The sequence below is a fragment of the Aedes aegypti genome, chromosome 3 (assembly GCF_002204515.2).
Source record: "Aedes aegypti strain LVP_AGWG chromosome 3, AaegL5.0 Primary Assembly, whole genome shotgun sequence".
Taxonomy (NCBI): domain Eukaryota; kingdom Metazoa; phylum Arthropoda; class Insecta; order Diptera; family Culicidae; genus Aedes; species Aedes aegypti.
Genome location: NC_035109.1, coordinates 46,047,493 through 46,073,074, shown reverse-complemented (window position 1 = coordinate 46,073,074; position 25,582 = coordinate 46,047,493). Strand labels below are relative to the sequence as shown.

At 39.0% G+C, this 25,582-nt stretch overlaps 1 protein-coding gene across 7 annotated transcripts in view; it reads right to left on the bottom strand.

Annotated features, from left to right (window-relative positions):
* Positions 1 to 530: 530 nt before the first annotated feature.
* The window catches only part of LOC5571415 (bicaudal D-related protein homolog), a 195,988-nt gene continuing 170,936 nt past the window's right edge, over positions 531 to 25,582 (bottom strand). For 6 of the 7 annotated variants that reach the window (XM_021853195.1, XM_021853197.1, XM_021853199.1 and 3 more), the window contains exons 3-5: positions 2,651 to 3,413; positions 2,258 to 2,571; positions 1,756 to 2,196 (exon numbers count right to left, since the gene is read on the bottom strand). In XM_021853195.1, the coding sequence (XP_021708887.1) occupies positions 1,756 to 2,196; positions 2,258 to 2,571; positions 2,651 to 3,413 (1,518 nt within the window). Of the gene's footprint in view, positions 2,197 to 2,257; positions 2,572 to 2,650; positions 3,414 to 25,582 lie in introns of all 7 variants that reach the window. The other variant, XM_001653620.2, reaches the window with a different exon arrangement.

Here is a 25,582-nt window from a genome sequence, read left to right as displayed (position 1 = left end):
CTTGGAAAATTTGAGGATCGAAGTCAACCCATAGAAAAGCGCTGTTGTCCCTATCACAAGGAAATCGACGGACCACTTGAGAATAAAACTAAAAGGCCAGGCGATACAGCACACTCACAAGTACCTGCAGCCCAAATAGCCCCATTGGAAATCGTTCATAAGTCACGCAAAATTTGAATATTTTCGGATTGTCACTCTTTTTGTACGGAAACATTGAATATTTTGTATGGGTCGTCACGTTACTGAATATCTCTTTCACCTAAGAATGTGAACGATCATCTAGGTGCACGAATAAGTTTCAATAATTCACATTAAATAATCAAACATTTCGACTTAATCTCATCTTTATTACTTTATTTCTATCATTTTTGCGTTTCCAGTTACAACAGTTACAAATAAGATTACTTGACAGCATTAGCATCAACGTAGTTTAGAAAAGCTTTTCTTTTTCAGTAAATGATAAATTAGGTCCAATTCCGTGAACAATCAAAAATCTTCTCTTCACTTGCTGCATATTATTAAAACTTCTGTTTTTAGTAGGAATGTTTCAGTATATTTAACCTTATATTTACATATCTCATTCTCTTCATCGCTTTTGTCAATCCAAGTTTCTGTGTCTGGTTTATGATTTTCGGCTTCACTTAAAAAGGCATCCACGTTATCACTCGGCTAATTTTCTAGTAATCTTGTCTAGCGTTGCTGCAGTTAGATTATTTATAGCGCTATCATAGTAGTACAACGAAGGCGCACATCCGTTCCAAAGTGTGTTTGTGTTAGGGGAAAAAAGTATCACAACCCTCTCGTTCTCACGAATGTTAGAAGATGGTTTTGATTGTGTAAATTGTAATGGCAGATTTTAATGCCTTAAACCTGTTCCAGTTAGAACAAGAGAGAACACCGTATTCTTTCAGCTAACATAAAAAAGGAACAAAACACACAGATTCACAAGATGCACTCAATGGTTGATGTTAGTTTTTAATGTTACTCGTAAAAGACTGTTTTCGTTAAGATTAATATCATATTTTGCTCGGAAACCAATTATTTACTGTTCAACATTCAACAGTGATCAATGTCGGTCAGAAATAATTGAAATTCGAACAAAATTATGAACGATGTTTGAATTTGACGGAAACAATCCATTTCAATTATCGTATTAAGTACGGTTCAATGTTAAACTCTCACGATACATTTTTTTGGTTACACCGGGTTGTAAAATATTACCTTTAGCTACATAAATTACACGTTTTGTTAAGTTAATAAATCGTTTTTGTTCTGCTAGGATATGATTTGGGTTTCAGAGTTGCCAGTTGTTTTCTGATACATATATGGGGATTCAAAGGATATGTTACGTAAATTGCTTGGGTGTTATCTGGGTAGATACGGCTCGGTAAAAACGATTTTCACTATAGTTCTTCATACAAAAATACTGTTGTCTCAAGGTCCCACATTGGATTTTTGGTAGACCGCTTAAAAAGAATCAATTATCAGTAGAAACGTCGATCAGTTCGCTATCACATGGTCTGCGTAGGCCTTGGAGCTACCGCGGGTGCCTCGGCGGCGGAGAGCTGTCAAAACATTCGATGTCCAAAATGGCGGAAGCGGCCCAAGACAGTTACAATAGATTAGAGGAATTTCGAATATAAATGCAATGTGGGCCACTTCCCCAGCCTGGTCCGCTTGATCGTCGACCGGGTAGCTCGCTTAGTTTGAGGACTGATCACATTTTCGCTTCGTTCGTTTAGTTGGTGCTTCTCCTCATCGATGATAGAACAGATCTAGTAGGCGACTCTTACGATTGCTAGCCGACGAACCGGCAGACGACGACCCGGAAGAACCGGTCTGCTGCGATGACGGACGCTGAGGCGTTTGCGGTTTTGTACTAGTTTCATTGTTAAGCTTATTCTTCATCTGCTCCTCGATCAGCTCGTGCATGTCGATCTGCCACTGTTCAAGCTGCTGCAGCAGTTCCACCTTCTGCTGGATGGCCTCCAGCAGTTGGCTGTTCGCCTGCATCAGCTCCACCCGATTCTTGGCCAGTTCGACCTCAGCCTTGGTCCGCCGCTCGATTGCCGCGTCCCGATCCTTGCGGGCCTGGATCACAGTTTCGTCCTGCGCTAAGCTCGAGTCCGAGGCGTCGTTTCGAGCCTGGTTACGCTCCTCGATTGCACTCTGCAGCTCGATATCCTGCACCGATAGCTGCAAACACAATAAAACTGATAGTTCTTCTTATTTTGTTGGACAAAATGTGCAAACTCACCTTGCTCTCCAGCTGCATGATTAGATCGGTCTTCTTCTTTAGATCTTCCTCCTGGTCTATCACCATTGATCGCGTCTGTTCGAACATAGTCTTGAACTGCATGGCGTCCATGTTCATGATTATATGAACCAGCTCGTCGGCAGCTGAAGATAGCATTCCACGGTGGAACTTCTCTGGTCCTCGGGCGTTGATTCCCATTGGGCCACTCGAATGCGGCGAAGGACCAGCCGATAGCCCTAAGCCGGCGTCCACCGATTGTGGCGCAGAAGATGATGTGTTGTCCAACGAAGAGAAGGACATGTCCGAGTGAAGACCTGCAAGCAAGAGATAAAAGTGGGGGCAGAGTTACAGTTCGATTAATAATCGAAATATTACATCCCCGCCATAACTCACCCGAATCGTCATCGTGGTGCGTATTCCGCAGCGTCTGACACAGCGTCTTCAGCTGCTTGTACACCGACTGGGCCTCTTTGTACAGCAGTATCGTTGCTTCGTCGTTGTTACTACCGCTGCCGTCGACCATCATCGAATCATCCTCGCCGTTCATCTCCTGCAGCAGCGACGAATGGTGCGGATCGCTTGGATGCGATCGTTGACTGTCGAACGACTCGAGCCGTTCGCTCAGGGTCCCATTCTCTCGCTCCAGCCGGTCCAGAGTCTGCACCGTCATTTGGTACTTGGTGTCCTGCTCTTTGGTGCTCCGCTCCAAGATATGTATCCTCTCGGAGGCTTCGTTCAGCGCCATCGAAAGGTTCTCCTTCTCGGAAGCCGTCATGTGCAAACGGTTCTCCAGGTCGTTTTTCTTCTCGAGGATCATCCGCAGTTCGTTCTTCAGACTCTCGAGACTGTTGACGTGGTCCTGTATGCTCAGCGTCCGCCGGTTGCATTGCTCTTTGATTTCCTGCAGCTGAGACGATAGTTGCAGTTCGGTGGCGTTGGCTTTCTTCAGCTCGTTCGATAGGCGGGTATTTTGGGCGGTCAGCTCCTCGATCAGCAGGTTCTTCTCCCGTTCCATCTGGCGCATGAGCTGTTCCTGCAGGTCCAGCTTCTGCTTGAACTGCTTGATGTCGGTCTGTAGCTCCAGGATGATGGCATCGTTCTCGCTCGAGGTGATCTCCAGTTGCCGCTTGAGGATGTACTTTTCCTGTTCTAATTTCTGAAAGCGATAGATAGAGTGGAGATTTTATTGAATATGTATCAAAAGAAAATTAATTTGAGTGCAATTGTTGGTTCAATCGCTACCTGTAAATCGTCAATTCCATTCAGTTGTATGTTTTGTAGGTTGTTTTTCCTAAACTCAGCGGAAAATCAATAAAAAATAGATGATGTTTTTTATACTTTAACTTGGACTTTTTCTCATTCGTATTCAGTAAGGTCTAGTTTACTCAGTTGATGTGAGTGCTTTGTATTGTTTTTGAACAAATTCCATATGGTAGTATAGATAGTTGATAAAAGAAACCATTCATTAATTGGAGCTTCACTGCACAGCTGCGCAAGTCAGCTGGTTCAACCTTTTTACATCTTTGACGCAGTGTTTTGAGACATGTGACGCAAAACTGCAGAATCTACGTCTGTCAAGGTACATACCATGAGAGATAATAAGATATTAACATACTACTGGCTGAACGTAAAAGTAATAGTGGCCAGAAAGATTTGAAAAAAGTTTTTACCTTAATTGATTTGCCTTAATTGACTTGTAGATTGATGTGCGCCACAAACTACGCATTCTATGAAGAGTTCGCAGATCATTTTCCACTTGATCATTCTATGGATAGCATATGCCTCAATTGTGTCCAGGGTAGTTACGCCATATAGATAGTTATCCTAGAAGTTTACACAGTTTATCGATTCATGATTTATCCATGATCCGTCTTCCAAATATTGATTATATGGATATATATGCATATATGAAATACCTTACATTTGAAATCAACAAGATCGTGTAACGAATTCCTGACAATTTTGGAATTTATAGGCGTTCCATATCAAGGTTTTTGCTTTTTCTTTTACACATTAATGAGCAATCAGATTAACTTTTCCTACAGATTTTGTCTCAAAGTTGGGTGAACAGCTGGATGAGCTAAGTGAATATTCTTTCATCCTTCCAATCTCTTAAGTCTTTCCTTGATCCTTTATCGAACCAATTGTAATGATCCAATCGTCAGTGCATCTCAATCTTAATCTGGAAGTTCATTTCATATTTGACCTTATACAACAGCTTTTGTTTGTTTACCAACCAATTAATAGCTCTTGATTCTTGTCTTTTTGCACGATCCTAGTCGATTACTAGACTTATGGGCATCATTATGTTCAATATTGCGCTTGAAGGTGTCATGCGGAGAGCCGGACTTAACAGTCGAGGCACGATTTTCACGAGATCCGGACAATTTGTTTGCTTTGCGGACGACATGGATATTATTGGGAGAAAATTTGAAACGGTGGCAGATTTGTTCACCCGCCTGAAACGCGAAGCAACAAGAGTCGGGCTAATGGTGAATGCGTCGAAAACAAAGTACATGCTGGTTGGCGGAACTGAGCGCGACAGGGCCCGCCTAGGAAGCAGTGTTACGATAGACGGGGATACTTTCGAGGTGGTGGACGAGTTCGTCTATCTCGGATCCTTGTTGACGGCTGACAACAATGTTAGTCGGGAAATACGAAGGCGCATCATCAGCGGAAGTCGTGCCTACTATGGGCTCCAGAAGAAACTGCGGTCAAGAAAGATTCACCCCCGCACCAAATGCACGATGTACAAAACGCTCATAAGACCGGTAGTCCTCTATGGGCATGAGGCGTGGACTATGCTCGAGGAGGACTTGCAAGCTCTTGGGGTTTTCGAACGCCGAGTGCTAAGGACGATCTTCGGCGGCGTGCAGGAGAACGGCGTGAACCACGAGCTCGCTCAACTCTACGGCGAACCCAGTATCGTGAAGGTAGCTAAAGCTGGAAGGATACGCTGGGCAGGGCATGTTGCAAGAATGCCGGACAACAACCCTGTAAAGATGGTGTTCGCCACGAATCCGGTCGGAACAAGAAGGCGTGGGGCGCAGCGAGCTAGGTGGAATGACCAGGTACACCAGGACCTGGAGAGCGTGGGTCACAGTCGAGGATGGAGAGAAGCGGCCATGAACCGAGGGAATTGGCGAAATATTGTTGGCGAGGCTTTATCAAGATAATTGATGTAAAGCCAAATAACACATGTTCGGCAACTTCAAGCTAGATAGTGAGAAGATTATCCCCATAATCTCAACATGTGGCGAAAAGCTATTCAACTAGACTATTATGTGCCTTCAACACGGCCAAGCTCCTCCATTGTTTTTCGTCCTTGTGAAAAAGTCCGAGTCGGTTGATCTCCTGGTGACTTTGTGGATAGAGAGCAAGTAGGTGTGTAGTTGAAGTCCGATATGGCATACATGTTGTTCTGACCGATTATGATTTGATCTTTGCATTGACAAGCGTTTTCCAACATTGACCAGGTGGTAAAGAATCATCATATTTGGTCTATCTGTGCGTAGAACGCAGCACATGTAACCGTTGATCAATGTGGATGGATGGAAGTTCTTTAATATTATAGTATTAGACAATATAATAGTGGAGTTCATCTCTCAAAATTACCAGCAAATACTTTATGAAATAGAATATTATTATTTAAATTCTATATTGTATTTGAATTTTAAACCATTCACTTTAGAGGTTTTTTTGGGATTCTTGTGTCATTTTTAGTGTAGAATCATAAAAATAATCGCCTTTTGGACAAAGTTGGAATGACCATGTTCTACACATAGACCAACATCAACAATTACAAACTGGGTGTTCAAATTCCCCAGACATCTAAAATGCACGTATTACGAAATGACTTTTTGCGTTATACGATGCTTATATATGTAATGTATAGGATGTCGCGAAAAGGCTTTATACGTACACAAATGGAGGCGATATACGTGCGTATTTTATATGATAAAAAATTGCATGCAATGCGAGTGTTAAATTTTACTGCGAACTTATCTGTAATCTTATGCGATTGAATTAATTACAACAAATGTTGATTTGATAGCTGCTACGGATTGATTCGACATTATTTGTACAAGTACACGAGATGAAAAGAAATGTAGAAATGGACTCTGAAGGTAGCGTTTTATGCAAGGAAACTCGCCAATCGGACGATTTGATCCATTGTGTAGTGTAATTTGTATGAATCCAGCTTTTTACGCTAGCTATATTTGACATATTTTGCCCACAGATTTTATAGTTCGGTCTTAGTAGGCAGTGGTATTAGATTGTTTATTCAACTGTCAAAAATTTTCACCCTATTTGTTTTCAGCTGTTTTCTTAAGGTGATTATAAAACGAAGCCAAACTTTGAATTTTCAAGTGCACAAGACTAGAGAATCTGACAACCGTTCGCGTTGAAAATCAATCAAACTGCTTGCTTGCTGGTGATGATCAATGGGATAAATTTTTAACGCAGAGCGCTGTTTGGCTCTCAAGACTTGTGCTGTTAAAAATTCGAGTTGTGGCTTCGTTCTATAATCACCTTAACCAAACTTGAAAGAATATAATATTTTTCAGTGATCAATATATTAATGCATTCTTTTTATACCTTTTTAGGCACTGAAGAACAGCACACTTATACGAAGTAATTTTTGGTATGCCAGATCAATACGGAATAACCCAAATCTTGAAAGATTAAGTTCAATCTTCACTTTGTTCGTGATAGTTGGCTGAACTATTATTTTAATAATACGTATGGAGGAAAATTCCAAATACATTTTTGGAATAATCATCCGTGGATATTATGTAGTAATGGGGTTGGCTCAAATGTAAATTCCATTGATGTTGTCTACAAGAGGAAGCGCAGTTTGACACGTTCATTTCTTTCACTGACGTATACGTAATTAATTAACAGCGTCACCTAACAAGATATCATCTTTGTATGTAAAATATACAATAAGACCATGTGGAGGAAAAATCATATATTTTATTGATCTTCTGTCAGAACAGCAGTGAGCTTACTAACAGAACCAAAGTAGTGGTTTAATAGGACAACCCGTCCACAATGGTCGATCCTAGGACTGTTGATTTAGATAAAATGTTCTCTAAACTCTCAACATCTCAATTGCTTTCGAATTCATGTTTGACAATCCTTGCAAAACAATTTGGGCACCCATTTCGTTGCTCAGTTTAGAAGACTGGTGGTAACTCCTTTTCCTTAACCTGATCAAAAGTTTTTAACTTACGCTGAATGAATGAATAAAATTAAAAATTACATTTACACCAATTTTCCTTCAGCGTTAATCGGAGCCATTGACTCTGCGACTGGATTCTATGTACAACTCTAAAATAGTAAGAGCTTTAGTATAAAATAGAAAGTTATAAAATTTACCGCTTCAATTTCCCCCCAACAAGAATGCGATTTCCTGATGTTGTTTTATTAACACGAAAGATTTTCAATCTTGAATAACTTACTACGATTCAACCATAAAAATTATAGTGTACGCAAGAATTTCAGAAAGGGGTGATTCAAAGTTTATAGCAAGCTAGCGTAAAAAGATAGTTACCACGTAAACTGTTTTGTGACTTCTGGTTGTCTAGGCTGCTTAGCAAAAACTTTAAACGTTGCAATACTTTATATATTTATTTTATTGCTCCAAAATATGTAACGTAAGACTCATGTCTTTTTTATGTTACACAAAGTAAATTATTGTTGAAGAAAACGTTGTATGTAAGAGTTATTGAGAATATCTAATTAATTCCTACTAAAACATTTACAATTAAAATTATCTTAAGTGCTTTTTACATCCTCTCTTAAAAGCTCAGTATGATTTCTCATTTGAAAAGCTTATAGGCAATTGAGGCCTTCTTTAGCCAAGTGGTTGGAGTCCGCGGCTACAAAGCAAAGCCATGCTGAAGATGTCGGGGTTCGATTCCCGGTCGGTCCAGGTTCTTTTCGTAAAGGAAATTTCCTTGACTTCCCTGGGCATAGAGTATAATCGTACCTGCCACACGATATACGAATGCGAAAATGGCAACTTTAGCAAAGAAAGCTATCATTAATAACTATGGAAGTGCTCATAAGAACACTAAGCTGAGATGCAGGCTCTGTCCCGTGAGGACGTTAATGCCAAGACGAAGAATAGGCAATGAATTCCAATGTACTAAACCTCGCACAAAACATGAATTCCCGTACTTAGTTGTGTGATATCGTGGCAAAATATATTTTTTCATACCGAGTGCTTCTCGCAAGTTGTAGTGTACTGTGTAAATAATCTGATTGTTTTGTACTAGGAAGCTTATGTAAAAATATACAAAACCGAAGTTTACTGCAATTTTCTAAGCGACATCTTGAGAGTTAGTGGTGTAAATGAAAAACGCTGGAATATCTATTTGAACTCTGTAAATACATCGAATATACGTATTCAACGCTTCTCCTAATTTATTGAAGGCAAGCAATGAGACAGAATCTATTAAAAAATCACATGCTAGAAAATAAGGAAAAATAGGCTTTTGGACAACTTTGATTTTGTCGTGCTTGACAGGAATTATGCACATTTCGATAACGTTCTTATAACTATCCCATTCTAAATTATATTCAATTCGGATGAATAAACTAGTAGCATGTTCAACGAACTCAATAACTTCATTATTGAGTTCCAAAAATGGTTTCAACGAGTTCAGGAAGGCACAATTTGACATGAAGAGAGCATTAGCTTTCCGAGCGATCAATGTTAGCTTGTTTTTGCAAGACCAATCATCAATCCGTTGCAAATCTTTATCCGCAAATAATGAATCTGGCAATTTTTCACAACACAAGCAGCACAAGAAACCATAAATATTCATTTGAATTTGCAAAAATTTCGCAACCTTACCTCACATTTGATCTCTGATCAAGCGACATGCTTCTTATTTCCAGTGAAAACTAGATGCATGGCTTTTAACATAAAGAGAACCTATATTAGGCTGGGGGATGCAAACTAAAAATCAACAAGCAGCCAAGCTGCTGTCGAACTAAAATTTTCACAAAAGTGATCCTAGTATGCCTAGGAATGTTCGATCATGATTTCGTCACGCTAAACAAAAGTTATACAATTTATGTAACACAAAGACTGCCAACTGGTTAAGAAAAGTTGTGCTTGGTCCAAATTATGCAGAAGTCTTTTACAACTTTTCTCAAATATGTTTCTAATTAACATACGACCTGCAACTTTCTTATTAAGTCTGTTTATTGGGTTTATGTCTGCATTGAATAGATGATGCTTTGTGTGAAGCACTCTGAAAAGAGTGCACTTTGAATTTGATTTCCTGCAAAACAAGCAAATCAACAACGGTTGGCACTCGTGGAAAAGATAGTGTTCAACCTGTGATCTCGCCCTAAAAGCCATTGGTAACCGAGTGTGTAGCTCCTTGTTTCTACGAAAATGAATGGACCAGGATGGAGGCTATCATCACTGGGAGATAGAGGAGTTTCTTCTCTCCTTCGTAGTATTGTTGAATATCGTGTAAATCCGTTCGTTTGCTCGGTAACAACAAGCTACACACTCGGTTGCTAATGGCTTTTAGGGCGAGATCACAAGTTATGCGAGAAATATTCGAATCCGCACCCCCCAGATATTAGGTATGTAACAGTGCTAATCTGAACGTTGTTGTGGTAACCGGCCGAATACATTTTTTTTTAATTATTTTTACACTTTTTCAAACGCGTCTGTACGACACAAAAATCGTCTGAAGAATGATTTTCAGTCGGCTCGTCGCTAAGCAACGGTACTTCTCTCTTACACATACATTCCAATAGAAGTACCGCTATCGTCCTACGCTCAATACGTAAGCATACCATTCAGCATATTTCCAATAAGAATCTCTCTCACTTTTTCTCCGAAAAATACTCAAATGTCGAATTCGTTTTTGAACCTAGGTTGGAACTGGCGCAACCCGTTCTGAATCACAGTTTCAACCCCAACCCGATTCAGGTTCGATCGAACAACACTTTGTTTGACGTTGGTTTGTTTATGTGTTGATCACCGACCCAGTTCCTAAAAACGAAAACGACAAAAGGTACAAAAGATGTCACAAGGCTTCGTCATATTTTTGTCACGCCGATCAGTGCTGCCAGATATGCAAACAAAACAAAGTGTAATAATTCAGATTTATTTCAAATATAAATTCACAAGTATTTATTATTATTTTTATTTTATTTACTTCACTACATCTCCTTTCACCTGTACTCTAAGAAAATACGCTATATACATAATTTCTGTCAAACCTTGTCGGTTTTCTTATGTCAGTTCGTTCTCTCAATACTCGTGTGTTAATCGAAGAATCGGCCTGAGGAATACCCTGAGAATGCAGAGGACCTGTGAGCTCTGACTCGACTTCCATAGGAATATCTTCCAAACTCGGCTCCAAATCATGATTTGGCAAGTTTAGCTCTGTTTCTTCCTCTTCTGATTCTGTAGGAGCAAGTTTTACGTCTTGAAAGTTACGTGCGTATTGTACTCCATTCTTACTAACAATTACAACTTTCGCTCCATCTATTGCTACGACTTTGAATCGCTCATGTGAAAATGACGGATCACATTTCCCTTTCTTGTACTGAGCCAATAGTACAGAATCTCCTACAGAAATATTGGATTCTCTAGCTCGATTGACGGAATCAAAATATTTCTTACTCATTAGCTTTGCTTCAGCGTCACGTTCTCGGATATCAGTTGTGTCTATCTTTTTCGAAATTTCTGGACCCCACAGACTCGGAAATGTACCACGATATTTCCAACCAACTAGGAGCTCGAAAGGCGTAACTCCAAGACGAGCATGAGATACAAGATTGTTGTGGTTATGGGCGTATTTTTGCATTGCAGCTTTCCAATTAATTCCATCGATACGAGATGCAGCCATAGCCTTTATAATACCTTGGTTCTGACGTTCCACTAAACCGTTTGATTGCGGACTGAGTGGAATTGATTTCCGCACTTTTACGCCCTTTTCTTCCCAGAATTTCACAAATGTTGAACTTTGGAATGGTGGGCCATTGTCACTCTGTAAAAAGCAAAACAATTAAACTAAAACCTCAACAAAATGCCATTATGAAACTCTTACTTGCAAAATAATAGGGCATCCCCAAATTTTGAAAATATTGCAAAGGGCCGAATTTGTGTTTTCGGCGCTAATGTTTCTCATTTCCGTAACGGTTATGTACCGTGAATAAGTGTCCGTAACGATCAAAAATTCTCCTGAGCCAAAATTAGGTAGTGATAAAAAATCAATCTGAAGAATCTCCCACGGACCATTCGGAAGAATCCTACTCGAAAGTGGCAAGGGAGGGTTTTTCTTTGACAACATAATGCACGTCTCACATCCCTTAACAAACCGTTCGACTTCAAGTGACATTCGAGGCCACCAGAAAAAGTCACGCATTATTCGTTTCATTGCAACTTCTCCTGCATGTCCACTGTGAGCCGCACGCATTGCTTTTAATCGAAGTGATAACGGTAGTACAATTTTATCACCCTTGAAAACCATGGATCCAAGATAGTGCAGACTCTTCTTTTGTGCTTCATACTTTCGTAATGCGCCGGGCCAAACATTACTCTCCAAAGCATCGCGGACAAGCTCCAGTTCAGCGTCTGTTTCAGAGCAACTTTCTACATCGCTCCAGGTAATTTCCATATTGCCGGCATCCAGTGTGTACAAAAAGTGGTTTTCATCGTCGTCTTCGTCAAAAGGTGTAGCGTCCTGTGTTGTTTTCACCAATCTAGACAGCGCATCAGCTACGTTTTCATACCCAGGAACTCGCTCGATATTGAAATCATAAGACTGCAGTCTCAGTGCCCAGGATTCCGCTCGAGTTGTCGCTCTCCTACCCAAACGATGTGAACCATTGAAAATGTATTCATTGGCTTCAGAATCGGTGCGTATGGTAAAGGTCTTGCTAAGTAGATATGAAGAGAAACGCTCGACGCCCCACACGACCGCCAGTGCTTCTTTTTGGGTGTGGGGGTAGCGCTGTTCTGTAGTCGTTAACGCTTTCGATGCACAAGCAATGATTCTTGGAGTATCGTCTGTGTTAAATTGAACTAGAACTGCTCCAAGTCCCACAGGTGAGGCATCTACAAATAATTCAATTCTGTCTTTTGGGTTATAGTACCCTAGACGCTTGATAGTTTGAAGTGCTTCATTTTTCAACCTTCGGAACTCGTCGTCTTCTGCCTTGGTCCAAAAGAAACTGCTAGCATTTGCTAGGGCACGTAAGTGTTGCGTTTTGTCTGCTCTGTTTTGAATGAACCTATCAACATATGTTATTAGGCCAATGAAGCTTTTTACTTCCGCACACGTCGTTGGTTTCCTAAAGTTTCTTATTGCGATAATTTTTTCCTCTTGAACTTCCCAACCATTCGAGGTGAACAAGAAACCGATAAACTTTACCGATTGACTACCAAAAACGCATTTGGACTTGTTAAGCTTGACATTATTGTTCTCGAGGCAAGCTAGTACAGCGGCCAAATTAGCATCATGTTCCTCCTTTGTTGCACCGAAAACAAGTACATCGTCCAGGTAGTTAATTTGTCCCTTGCAACCAGCCAAAACTTTCCTCTGCATAATTTCTTGGAACAAATCTGGCGCATTACATAAACCAAACGGTAATCTAACGCATCGAAACATTCCAAATTCGGTGAAGAAATTCGTCAGGTGACGAGAATCTTTGTCGAGCTCAATATGAAAGAATGCGTTGGTTAAGTCAATGGTTGAGAACCATTTAGCACCGTCAAGTTCAGCTACAATCGATTCAAGAGTTGGCATTGAAAATGGGGACCGATAAATGTAACGGTTTGGACCTCTCAGGTCGATTACCAGACGAATATCTTCTTTTCCTTTTGGAACTACTACAAGAGACGAACAGAATGCCGTGTCCATGTCATCGGTTACCCTCTCGATTATTTCAGCAGAAATCAGTTGTTGTAAGCGTTCCTCTACTAATGGTTTAACAGCTTGTGGGATGTTCAAATAAACATTTCGACATGGGGGTTTTAAAGTATCATAGAAAATTTTCACGGGAGGGACATTGAACTTAGGGAACGGCTCGCTTGATACAACTGATGCTACTTCGTTGCCATTGTGTATCAATTTTTCAGTATGCACTGTAGAAACTGGCACATTTAGTCCTAGAAGCAACACACTATACCTAGTAGCGGTTGATCTACTCAATAAAGCCTTCGTTTCATTGACAACGTAAAATTTTTCCGTATACACCGGTCTATCGTCTGTTATGAACAGATTAGCTTCGAACGTTGCAGATACAGGTATCTGCTTAGACGTCGCATACGCCTTCAATGATCGATCTGATCCCGATTTTACGTTGAAGACGTCATGGTTGTAACGACCATCGTTCATGAGACGTTTGAAAGAGTCTTCAGTGAACGTGTTTACCTGTGCCCCAGAGTCAATTAAAAACTCGCATGCCATGCCTGCTACCGTTGCTGTTACTATTCCATCCCTTCTGCTCGTACCGATATGATAAACCGTTAACGCCATCAAATCTGATTCGTCTCGTTCTTGAACGATAATCTAACAAAAAATTAATAAAACATTTATCAATTGGAATCAATTGAGGATATAGTTGTAAACCCTTATGCCACGTCATATTTACTGATCGGACAAAATATAATATGTTTACTTCATTTACATGTTTATTAACATGCTTGGACGCCATTTTTTTCCAAAGCTTGTCCTATCGCAAGCGTACATTTTCACATTTGGTTTATTGCAATTAAAGACTTCAAAACTAAATTGCTAGATTTTTCATTTTGCCAAAAATTTAACTTATTCACTTTTTTTTTCAATTACTTACTCTGGAACTTCGTCAGCTGCGCCATTGTGGTAACCGGCCGAATACATTTTTTTTTAAATTATTTTTACACTTTTTCAAACGCGTCTGTACGACACAAAAATCGTCTGAAGAATGATTTTCAGTCGGCTCGTCGCTAAGCAACGGTACTTCTCTCTTACACATACATTCCAATAGAAGTACCGCTATCGTCCTACGCTCAATACGTAAGCATACCATTCAGCATATTTCCAATAAGAATCTCTCTCACTTTTTCTCCGAAAAATACTCAAAGGTACAAAAGATGTCACAAGGCTTCGTCATATTTTTGTCACGCCGATCAGTGCTGCCAGATATGCAAACAAAACAAAGTGTAATAATTCAGATTTATTTCAAATATAAATTCACAAGTATTTATTATTATTTTTATTTTATTTACTTCACTACAGTTGTAACGTAGTTAACTTATCTATGAATACGCGAAAAATATTGTTTATGTAGAGTAGGTGTACCAATAATGGATGCAATACACGCTCGTTCAAATCTACTCAAAAGAGAGTAACGTTGACTCACTTTTGAAGTTTCAAGTTAGTTGTCAAAAGTGAGTAACCTTATTTTATCAACGTGAGTAACTTTTTAGTCAACCATGAAAGAAAACGACCTTACTCACTTTTGAGTAAACACAAACATATTTGACTCACTTTGTAAATGTCAAAGACTTGTGAAAATTTCGCGCGCTCGAACTGACAAATCCTCCGTTGTGGTTAAAATTTTTCCGTCGACGTGATGTCGGACTGTTTTCAAAAACAGTCGAGACAAAAGCCGAGCCGGCAGAGCAATGACAGTTAGTTTGCTTGAAACTTCGCTTCGGAAGTCCAACCGGCGGATTCCAGATTAGTGCTGCGAAGTCAATAATCCTGATATCAAGTGAAGCGAGGTTGGAGTGAAAATGACCAAGTCCTGGTTTTGATCGAACAACCGCAAGAAAAAAATATAAACAGTAAGTTTTTATTGGACTAATTATCAATTCTTTACAGTCTAACCGGGACGGCTACTGGCACGGTCAAACTACATCCTCCATGGTTTCATCAATCCCCCAGAGATTTATAACATCCGGAGATCCATTCCAGAGCAGCAAAATTTTCCAAACAAATATCAATTTTTTTACTTGTTATCATTTATTATTCATATAGTAATGTGAGAGATAATGAATAAATGTTATGTTTTTTGTATATTTCTCCTGATTTTATGAATAACATAATAAATTTATTTCCGAAAATATTATTTCCTGAAGTGAGTGACATCTACTCACTTTCGCAAATTTCAGATTAAACGAAGTGAGTATGTGTTACTCCCATATTGACATTTGACAATGTTACTCTAAAGTGAGTAACGATGGTGTTAATCACTTTTGAGTAGTTCCACTTTGCTCCGAAGTGAGTCGAAATCTACTCACTTTTGAGTAGATCTGAACGAGCGTGTATATCAACAGTATGGACAAAATTCCGAATCAAACTGCGTTTCCAAAACGTATGCATGACTTGTTGTTGTTAATTACTAGTTTAAAGCCTTGCGAAACAGTTGAATTAAACACTTTTAGGACTAAATTGATTCAGGGCTACTAAAAATTGGTTTTAAAAGCAGTGTTTTTGTATCGATTATGGCCATAGTGTTTCAATTTGCACGAAATGGACTCAAATGCCATCCAGAGCGAATGATAATGCAACGCAAACTCCGAGATGAGCCAGCCTCGGGCTGCAAATCTCGTTAATAAAGATAATAATAATAATAATAATAATAATAATAATGCAACGCTAATAAGTAATAAGTTTTCCAATGCACTAAACTGGAGAAATAGTTGGCAATTGTTCCTGATCTTATTATTTTAAGCTTTCTGCTAGTGCACTAAGCAAAAATAAAAAGTGCACTGCTGTTGGATGCTTTCTTCTTGAAGTTTAAGTGCAATCTTAGAAGTTTATTCCAAACTGTTTCACCTTAATCTTGGGGAAAAAAGAGAACTTAAAATCGAGTATCGCTGAAACAATCCTCTCTACCGTGAAATTAGGGCCCAATCACAAATTTCATAATGCTGAAGGGGGTGCGTGGGCGTCCTTGGCGTGTTACAGCTCATACAAAATTTGTTGAACACTCATATAAATAGCGTTACGAGGGGGTGGGTGGGTGTCCAAAATGGAAATTTTTGAATGAACTCTTAGCAGCTGTCGCTTGCGAATGTTTTCGAACGTAAGATTGCCTTACCAAACCGACTCATCGTGGAAGTCACCCGTAAAACAGCTTTACTTTTTTTTATTTCACTGATCAAAAAAATTAAACAAACCACCTCCATAGTTTTGCCATAATAAGGCAATCCATGAGACAGCTGCGATCAGCTGGTTTTTTGTTTACCACGAGGTTTTGACGTTTTGCGATCGGAGTGACCGTTCGATTACAAAGGAAAATGTTAAGCTCTGATAACACTCGCGTGTGTTGTTTATCCAACTGTTTCGGTTCTATGCACACTTTTAGCTGTCAGTCCTATCGCGCAAAGTCCTCATGGATAGCCTTATTGGGCTCTCGTCCACTCTTTGTACCAGATACCTTTGTACCAGTACCGCCATAGTGGAAAAAACACGATTTCCAACTTAAAACGGTAAATTTAATTGCTCAACATCTAAATTTGTTCATTTGTTCTCACTAGGGAACATACATTTATCGGTTGAAGCAGTTTTACCGGATGAAAACATAAATTTCGTAACGGATGTCATTTAGCAAACTGCTAAGTAGGTGATATATGTGTGAGGCAAAATTTTCAAATGTTCATTTTCAAAGATTATTGCACGAATGTTCTTATCAAGCTTTAGAAAGAATCAAAAACAAATATATTTATCATTGTGAATATTAGCTGTTATATTCTAGTGAAACAATTAGAAAAAAATCTTTTTGTTCCCACTATTGTCATAATTGGTACTTCTACCCTATTGTAACTGGCTAACTGATGAGACGTCTGGTTAGTTGACACTCATCGCAGTACAATTCAATATGTCTAAATATTTACTCAGTCTGTCTTGCTCTTCTAGTATCGAGAAAGCACCGGTTTTAACAATTATTGTGGAGAACAATTGACAAATAACACTTTTCAACTCTCCTACCAACGACATCCAATATATCGTTCTGCACGCAAACCTCATCATCGTTTTGACATTTACTGACCACATCACCTCGTCTCGTTCACAAAGCAAGCCATGCCACGCCATCTCCACACCACATTGATCATACCTGTTCGTTTGGTGTCACGGCGCACCGACATCATCATCATCGTTCGGTAATAATCGATTTCAGCCATTTCAGCGTGGGTGTTCGGCCTACGTAACCGTTAAAAGGGGTATCTTCGATAATTCGAATACCACAACTTACTAAATGAAATTAACACAATTTCTGTTAATCGTCTAAGCATAACAAATAAAAAAGTAGGTTGTGTTAGTATGACACTGCATGTCATAGCTGTTTTCATTGGAAATTAGAACATTTGAAGCATTCAGAACTGATGTATAGGTAATTGATAATAATGTTACATATTCATTAACAAATTGAGCTTCACAAATCTCAAATTGGTAATAGTTGAGAAGAACTACGCTCATTTCCCACAAGTTACATTAATACTTAATTTTTATTTGAAATCGTGTGACACATTGATTAACTTAACCTATTGAACCGATACCCCAAAGCTGAAAATCGACTATTGCCTACATGCAAAATTTAAGATCCATTCGATAAAGAGTTAGAGAACCATAGTAAAAATTGATTTTCATGGCTACCTCGAAGGTCCTTTGGATCGCATTTGCACTGGTTTTGTGTTCTGTAACTCGATACCTTCCTAAGTCGATGGTTTCTTCAATATCGAGCTATGGAAAGTTGACTGAATATAAATTTCAAATCTTGCCGTAATAATAAAAAAATGTTTAAAAAAAACCTATCGAAGTTACCCCGTTTCACAGTAGCTCCAAATGGAATCAACAGTTTTCTGCTTTTTGGTGAAATTGGCTGATCCAATAGCAAATGGAGCTACTCAAGCGATTTTCAACTCTTTGTTGTTAGCTCTACCAGGTGCGACTGTGATGACGACTGATGTCATACGATTTGACCATCACCACCGCCGTCGAAGCCGCGAGCGCTGAGTAATCCATTGCAATCCCATTAGCATATAGCCGGCTTTCACGGGCGCACGGTTAACTTTTTTTTTTATTTTTGTACTAGCTTGCGTCTGACCATGGTCATCATCTTGGAGCTAAAATTAGCAATGTCTTAAATTTTAAAAGCGAACCTTCGACAAGTTCATTTCGCCTCTCAATTGAACGGCAAATTAACACAAACAAATAATTTCAATCAATTCGATCGCTTTGCCCTTCGTCAATCAACTAAATCAATTTTGGGGTAGGTTTTTCTTTTCAAGGTACAAAATTGCTTTTTCAACCGCTCTTCCCTCCTATTCGAATGACGACCGAAGGAAAAAAACGACCGTCATCGAAATTCAATCAAAGCCAGCAGAGTGCCAATGAAAATAAATACTTTTGGTAGTCGTTCACACGTACGAGCTCTATGGCCCATTCCAAGTGATATCCAGCTGCTAAAAAGAAGTGATTTGGTCAATTTGCATGTGAAACTTGTGCAATGCGCATTCTTGATTGGTTGCATCCTAGACGGCGATGATTTCGATGAACTCATTGGAACCGGAGACAGGTGTGATTGGTTTTGGGAACAATTGGACTGACACAAATTGGGAATACATCAAAACAAATGGCTTATGTCATTTTTTGCATCATGAGATGCGATTTCAACGATCTCAGTCGATTGAATGTGAATGTGAATGTCGTCAGTGCAGGTTACATTGGCGCAAGGGCAAAAAATCGGATCGAAGAGCCCGTGATGAGACGCCCGCATAAAATGAGTTTTCGAGCCAGCCTACTTGAGTTGAAAATCCAAACTTTTTCGTTTATCGTAATGATCGACTGGATGGAGCATGTGGTGGAGTTGCTATTATCATGCATAGGCGTATAAAACATCAACTTTTTTCGTCCATCGAAACCAAGGTTTTTGAAACTTTGGGTGTTTCTGATGAAACACAGCTTGGTAAATATACTTTCATAGCTGTCTGTTTTTCTCAAGGGTGGAGGGCGGCTGTCAACTGGGAGTAAAATTGAAAAGCCGCCAACCTAAGTCCAGAACCAGTTTTAAGGCTTAACGCGGAAAAGTGAAAAATATAATTCGCAAAATTACAGTTAATCAATGGGCTTGAAAGATAATGTTTGCAAGCAGTTATTTGCTACGTGCTACTGCAGTACGCTGTTGGCAATTTAATCAGCAAATCCGACTTAATTCCCAAAATAGATGTTTTCTGGAAAATTGATTACGCCTTCATCATTGTTTGGTCGGAATTTTGTATGGTTGTTTACTTTTTAGAACCAGCGACACTTTGGGGTAGCAGTAAAGAGCCGCCAGTTCCACCCTTGGTTTTTCTTTTCAATGCACTAGGCAGCAAATTATTTTGCTTCAAACTGACTTGCGGAAAGTGATTGGATCAATTTTTGTTGTCATTGGTGGGCCAATATTATACAATATTTTCACATCTGACATGACTGAGTTAGGGAGGGCATTCAGATCAAATGCGATAAATATAAAAAATGTTTGTATCCACTTACTAATAGAATATCTAAACCTTGATCTAAAATTTGTCTTAAGAACAAGCTTTTGATCTTCAAACAAATTTTTAGGCCAGCCATGTTGTATGCTGTAACAATATGGACAAGATGATGTAATACCAGCAATTTTGAAAATGATTCTGAAGCTCCCTCCCTGGTATAATGCTGATGATTTACATTAAAGAATATCCAATGTTGAACCATTGGACCAAATGTCGAATAAAATCGTTAATCATTACAGACACAAATCGCTGCAACCTTCTATTGCCACGATAAATACGCTGTATATTTAGGTTATGTTAGGTTAAGTTAATTGAAATCGTTTTGTTTCTCTCATAAGCTGATGAAATCATCATATTTAAAAATTCTTAACTGCTACGGCAAATAAAATGTAATATGTTGGTAACGAAATGTTTATAAAAGCTTTATTTAGTTTTACCTTGGATGATAGTATGACAGAACACCTAAATATAAGAAATGAATGCAATATTTGAAATGATACTAATAACATAATTTAAAATAAGTTCAAATCTTATACAGCAGTCTAGAGCTGTATTATGACAATTCATACGATCGCTCAACATAAAAAGCAGCAGCAAAAATTTAAGTCTTTAACGCAATCGTAACTACAATTTCACCATGCAAACAAAAGTACCTGTAGATTATGTCATTTTAAAAGCCCAATCACAAGTCATGCTGCAGCGCCACCGTTGTCGTCGTTTACGTCTTGCAGAGCGTTTCAGATCGTTAACCATACATACGGTACGGTATGTTCCTCCCTCGTCATATGGACCTAATGATCGCTATCAGTCTTGCAGTGAACCTTCATCATCGCAAGATATGTGTGCACTTTGGATGATTGCTCGATCAAACGATAAGCACTGCTGCCACTAACAACGGTAGTCTGGAGGATTTTCTCGCCTAATCCAAGCGCGTGTTCATCGCAGCCTTCCAATTACAAAGCCATTACCACCCCCTCCGGTTACGGAACGCAACCCATTATCGGTAGGAGGAGGTTTCACACCTTGCATAATTTTCTGCACCTCATAGTTTAAATTGTTTAAATGGTTTCAGCATTGGCCAACCGTTCAGCGTGTCGTTTGTTAGTTCTGTTCTAGGCGAGTAACCGTGATCAAGATTACCTGCTCGTTGCGCCAAGTATGTGTAACTAGCATAGGCAACGTCGTTAAAACGTACGGACGAAGTCCGACTGACAATTTACACCCCGAAGAGGGTTCAATTTGGTCTTCGGCAATCATAAGAGTGATCTACATCTGAAAGTCGGCCTTGATCTTCAATGGCAACGGAAGATGATCAATCTCTGGGCAAAGCTCGCGCATGCTAGTCGCGTTCTCCTACTTCCTTCGCCATGAGGGCTCTAATTTCCCCGTCTTTGTTTTCCATCTAGCCATAAAAGTGAAAAACCGCCGATGATGGCGTCCCATCGAGCGATACCGCCACATCAGAGATTAATCTGTTACGATTGTTCTCCGCGCACTGGTTGCTATGGCGACGTGCCTCAGATTTTAGTGGTGATGGCAACGCACAGTGGTCGCATATTATACACATGTTAGCAAATAGTACAAATCTCACTTAAATTATACAAAAATTCTCATTCATTGGCATAACTTCTTTTAAGGTACAATTGTCTATAAATTAGTCGACTCATCAACAGGTTACAATCATAATAATTTTTGAATTCACTGAAAGACAAGTAGCATTAGAGCTATGTATGCTGTTTCGGCTCAAGAAAAGTAAAGTTGTGGGCTTCGTAGCCGTGCGGTTAGTGTCACCAGGCATTTAGCCGCATTGTGCTAGGGAGTGTGGGTTCGATTCCCGCCTCAGGCCGGTAAACTTTTCGTGAGGAATGTTTTCCGACTGTGCCACTGGGCGTTGCATGCTAGTCCGTTGTCTAGTGTGGTGCTTCCTTCAAAGGGCATGAATGCCCACTGGAAGCATTAACGTGTCAGTGTCTTTTTGAAAAGAAATTCCTTGACTGAATGGATCAAGAAATTTCCTACAAAGAGCCTTATTTGAAATGACCTTTCTTCTCAACTGCGATCAAATAAATGTGCTTTTCGCATCGAGATGGGCGATTACTTTACTTGTCAAAAGCAAAACAGCCTTAAGGTGAAACATCTCGGAATCAAAAGATGGTCGGCACAATGGCCGACTTCTCCCCCTACTCACGTATTCAAAGACACAAAACTGGAGAAATAGTTGGCAAACGATCCTGAACTTCTTATTTTAAGCTTTCCGCTAGTGCACATAGCCAAAATAAAAAGTGCAGTGTTGTGGGAAGCTTTATTCGCGAGATTAGTGCTTTTGAAGTTTTAGTGCAATCTTAGAAGTTGATTCCAAACTGTTTCACCTTAAAGCAATATATTTTTTGTAAGATAACTAGAAGCAGATAGAAATAATGTCTTCGTTTTTGACGATATTAATAATTCAAAAAGCAGAAGAGATAAGCGAATTCATCATCCAATCAAGATAGTGTATTGGAAGAAGAGGAAGCTTATATGGAGAGCAATGCATAGCGCTAAACCGTTGATTTTTGCGATATAATTTGTTCGGTGAGGTGTCTTGTTATAATAAAGCGGATTGATGCAACAATTTTTGTGATCAATCCACCTAGCAGTGCGTTAAAACTATTTTTAGCATTGTAGACGGTGTAGACAAACTATTTTTTCATAACATTTAAATAGACACATGATGTTTTCGGCAAAGTTGTAGTGGCAATTTGAAACAACTTTGTCGAAGACATGACTTTTCTTTCTCTTATACTTGTTGAGATGTGTACGACCTCTAAAAATCATATTTTTTTCCAAGATATATAACATATTTTGTGGTTTCTACAGAGTTGTTTATCATAAAAATCAGAGGGGGTTGTGTACAAGACACGACCGCTTGACGTTCTTCTTCTTTCTGGCGTTACGTCCCAACTGAGACAAAGCCTGCTTCTCAGCTTAGTGTTCTTATGAGCACTTCCACAGTTATTAACTGAGAGCTTTCTATGCCAATTGACCTTTTTTGCTTGTGTATATCGTGTAGCAGGTACGAAGATACTCTATGCCCCGGGAAGTCGAGAAAATTTCCAACCCGAAAAGATCCTCGACCGGTGGGATTCGAACCCACGACCCTCAGCTTAGTCTTGCTGAATAGCTGCGCGTTTACCGCTACGGCTATCTGGGCCCCTCCGCTTGACGTTAACTACGCCATATTATTTGTTGTATGTTGATAGTTTCTGATTTCATCATAATGTAGATTTTCTTGACTTCCTAGGCATGATATGCCATCGTAGCCACAAGTATCCGAGATACGAGATAAGAAATTTGAGAAAATTGAGAATAATCGCTCAGAAGAGAATCGCTCTTAACGAGCCTTGCGTTATACGTACATACCAATGAGAATATATACTGATATATATTCTCATTGCGTACATACCACCAAAACCAAAGTTCCTTAATACACAGGTACCGGATTCCCGCAAATGTTTATGTATCACTGAGAAAAAAGCAAAAAATAATAATGAAGTTTGCTTCAAACTGTATAGGAGTATCACTTCTTCAATTAATTTTCAAGGAATTTGGATTTCAAACAAGTAGTTTAACACAGTTAAAGTATAGTTACATTATTCTCTTCGTTATCCACACCTTAAAACTGGATAAAAATAAGTTTGAAATGAATTTCACGTGAGGTGGTTTTGCTTCAAACCAGTTCGAAACGCAAGATTATCATTTTTTGTAAATGTAAATATAAAGAATAGTTTAAGTGAGCAAATTTTGCTGAAATATCAGACTACAGATTAAAAATAAAAATATTTCATTACTAATGCGAGTGTGTTGGTGAGGCATTTTTCTGGAATCCAGTACCTGTGTATCAAATTACTTTGGTTCCAAACAGAACTGAAAAGCGTATTCAAACGCAAAACTAGAATGACTCGTCCGCCTGACCGTGTGCATGGTCCGACGGCAACGCAATGCTGATTTCATTCGGGACTCTGAAAATGAAAGTATTTTACTCCCAGTCGTTGAGCACAATGAAACTGCAATTTATTTTCGAAAAAACCGTAAGTTTAGGACTGAATCAAATTAATCATATTAAAAACAGACAAAACTGTTTTTTTGGATTTCTTATTGACAAACATTAGGTAGGCTAACGATTTCAACAACAAAATTTGAAGCATCTAAGTAGGTGAAAGGTTTGTCAATAAAAAATCTCCTGAGGTACGGACTTATCAATAAAAATTCATTCAATAATATCAATAATAGTTCTTCACAGCAATGATAAATCAGGCTATGCACGGTACCTACGTTAAAGCATCCACAAAAGGAGTATGTAGATTCTATCAACTGATACCCAGTTAATATAGTAGGATTCCACAGAATTGTTGGAAGGACTCTCACACACCTCGGAACATATACCCACAAAAAATTGGATTCACTTATAATACAATCGGTGACAAAAGTTAGTAGCCAAATGCTGTTTTCCATACAAAATTCCAAAGTTTAGGCATTTGTATCTCAGCTTCTGGCAGGCCGAAATGGCTGAAATTTGGATGACGAACTACAAATAACCTGAAATTTTGTGTATACTGTGCTCACTAAATTTCAGTCGTTTTCCGAAAAGTTTCAGAGGGTTGGTCAAAGAGAAAAGTATGTAACCTAGAAATTGGCCAAATAAAACAGCTGTGTGTTTTTTTATTTTCTTCGTTTTGTTGCATTAAAATGAGAAAACTGCATTTTCAGTTTTGGCATTCGCACTCTTTTTACTTGGGCCTTAATTAAAGCAAATTTGCACCCCAAATGACAAAAAACTCATTTTGAGAAAATCGACTTTCATTTTTTTCAGCAATTTTTCATTATATATAAATTGTATGGTAGCCAAAAAAGCAAGCCTATCTTCTGCGAATTATTTTATTTTATTATTTAGAAGTACATCTTAAAAATTTCAGCTTATGAAATTACCTTCTCACAAATATATTTTTGAAAGTTTTCCACTAATTGGAACATAGTTTTTCCGGCTTTTCATTACGAATTTTCTCAACGGTGGAAAATTTTGTGGAAAACTGTTTCCAGTTAATATTTTTTTTATTCCTGAGAAAATTTGCTTTCATTTTCATAAAAAACTTTGTTTCTACGATGCTTCGTTCTTGAGTTATGATTTTTCAAAGTAAGTAGTGTCAGCGGAAAACAAAAAAATTCCAACTGAGTTTTCCGGGAAAATAGGCGACCCTGAATTTTTCTCATTTTTTTATTCATATATTGATGAGACCTGCCTGTGGAAAAAGTTTCATGAAAATCTGAGACCTTTCGGCCCAAACCCGTACGGAAATAAAAAAAAATCCCCATATGTCCATTTCCACTGATGTTCCGGATTTTCAGAAGGATCAATAATTGAGCATTCGATATAATTTGGAGATAACGATGGCATACTAATTTGAAGTTCATTTCTGCAAGTCGTTTGAAAAAATAAACTACCGGTCTCTAGCCCAATTTTCAAAAAATGTTCACTTTTACGGGTTTTCTGACCTTCTAGGGAATCACAAAGTGGCCGTTCAAGACCAGATGACGGCGATGACATTGATACGAGTTTGAAACCACGCATGGAACAAAACGCAGCTCTTTGGACCAATTGTCATATTTCTATTTTTCCATACAAAGGTATCGACCGTGATAATTACATTGAATTTGTTTATCGGCATATCGGTCTATTTTGCTCGAAGTAAGAGGGAGCTTGGAGAAGAAAGCAATGAATACTAGATGGATAGGTACCGTAAGGGAACGGCGGAGGACCAAGCAATGGCCATTCGAAA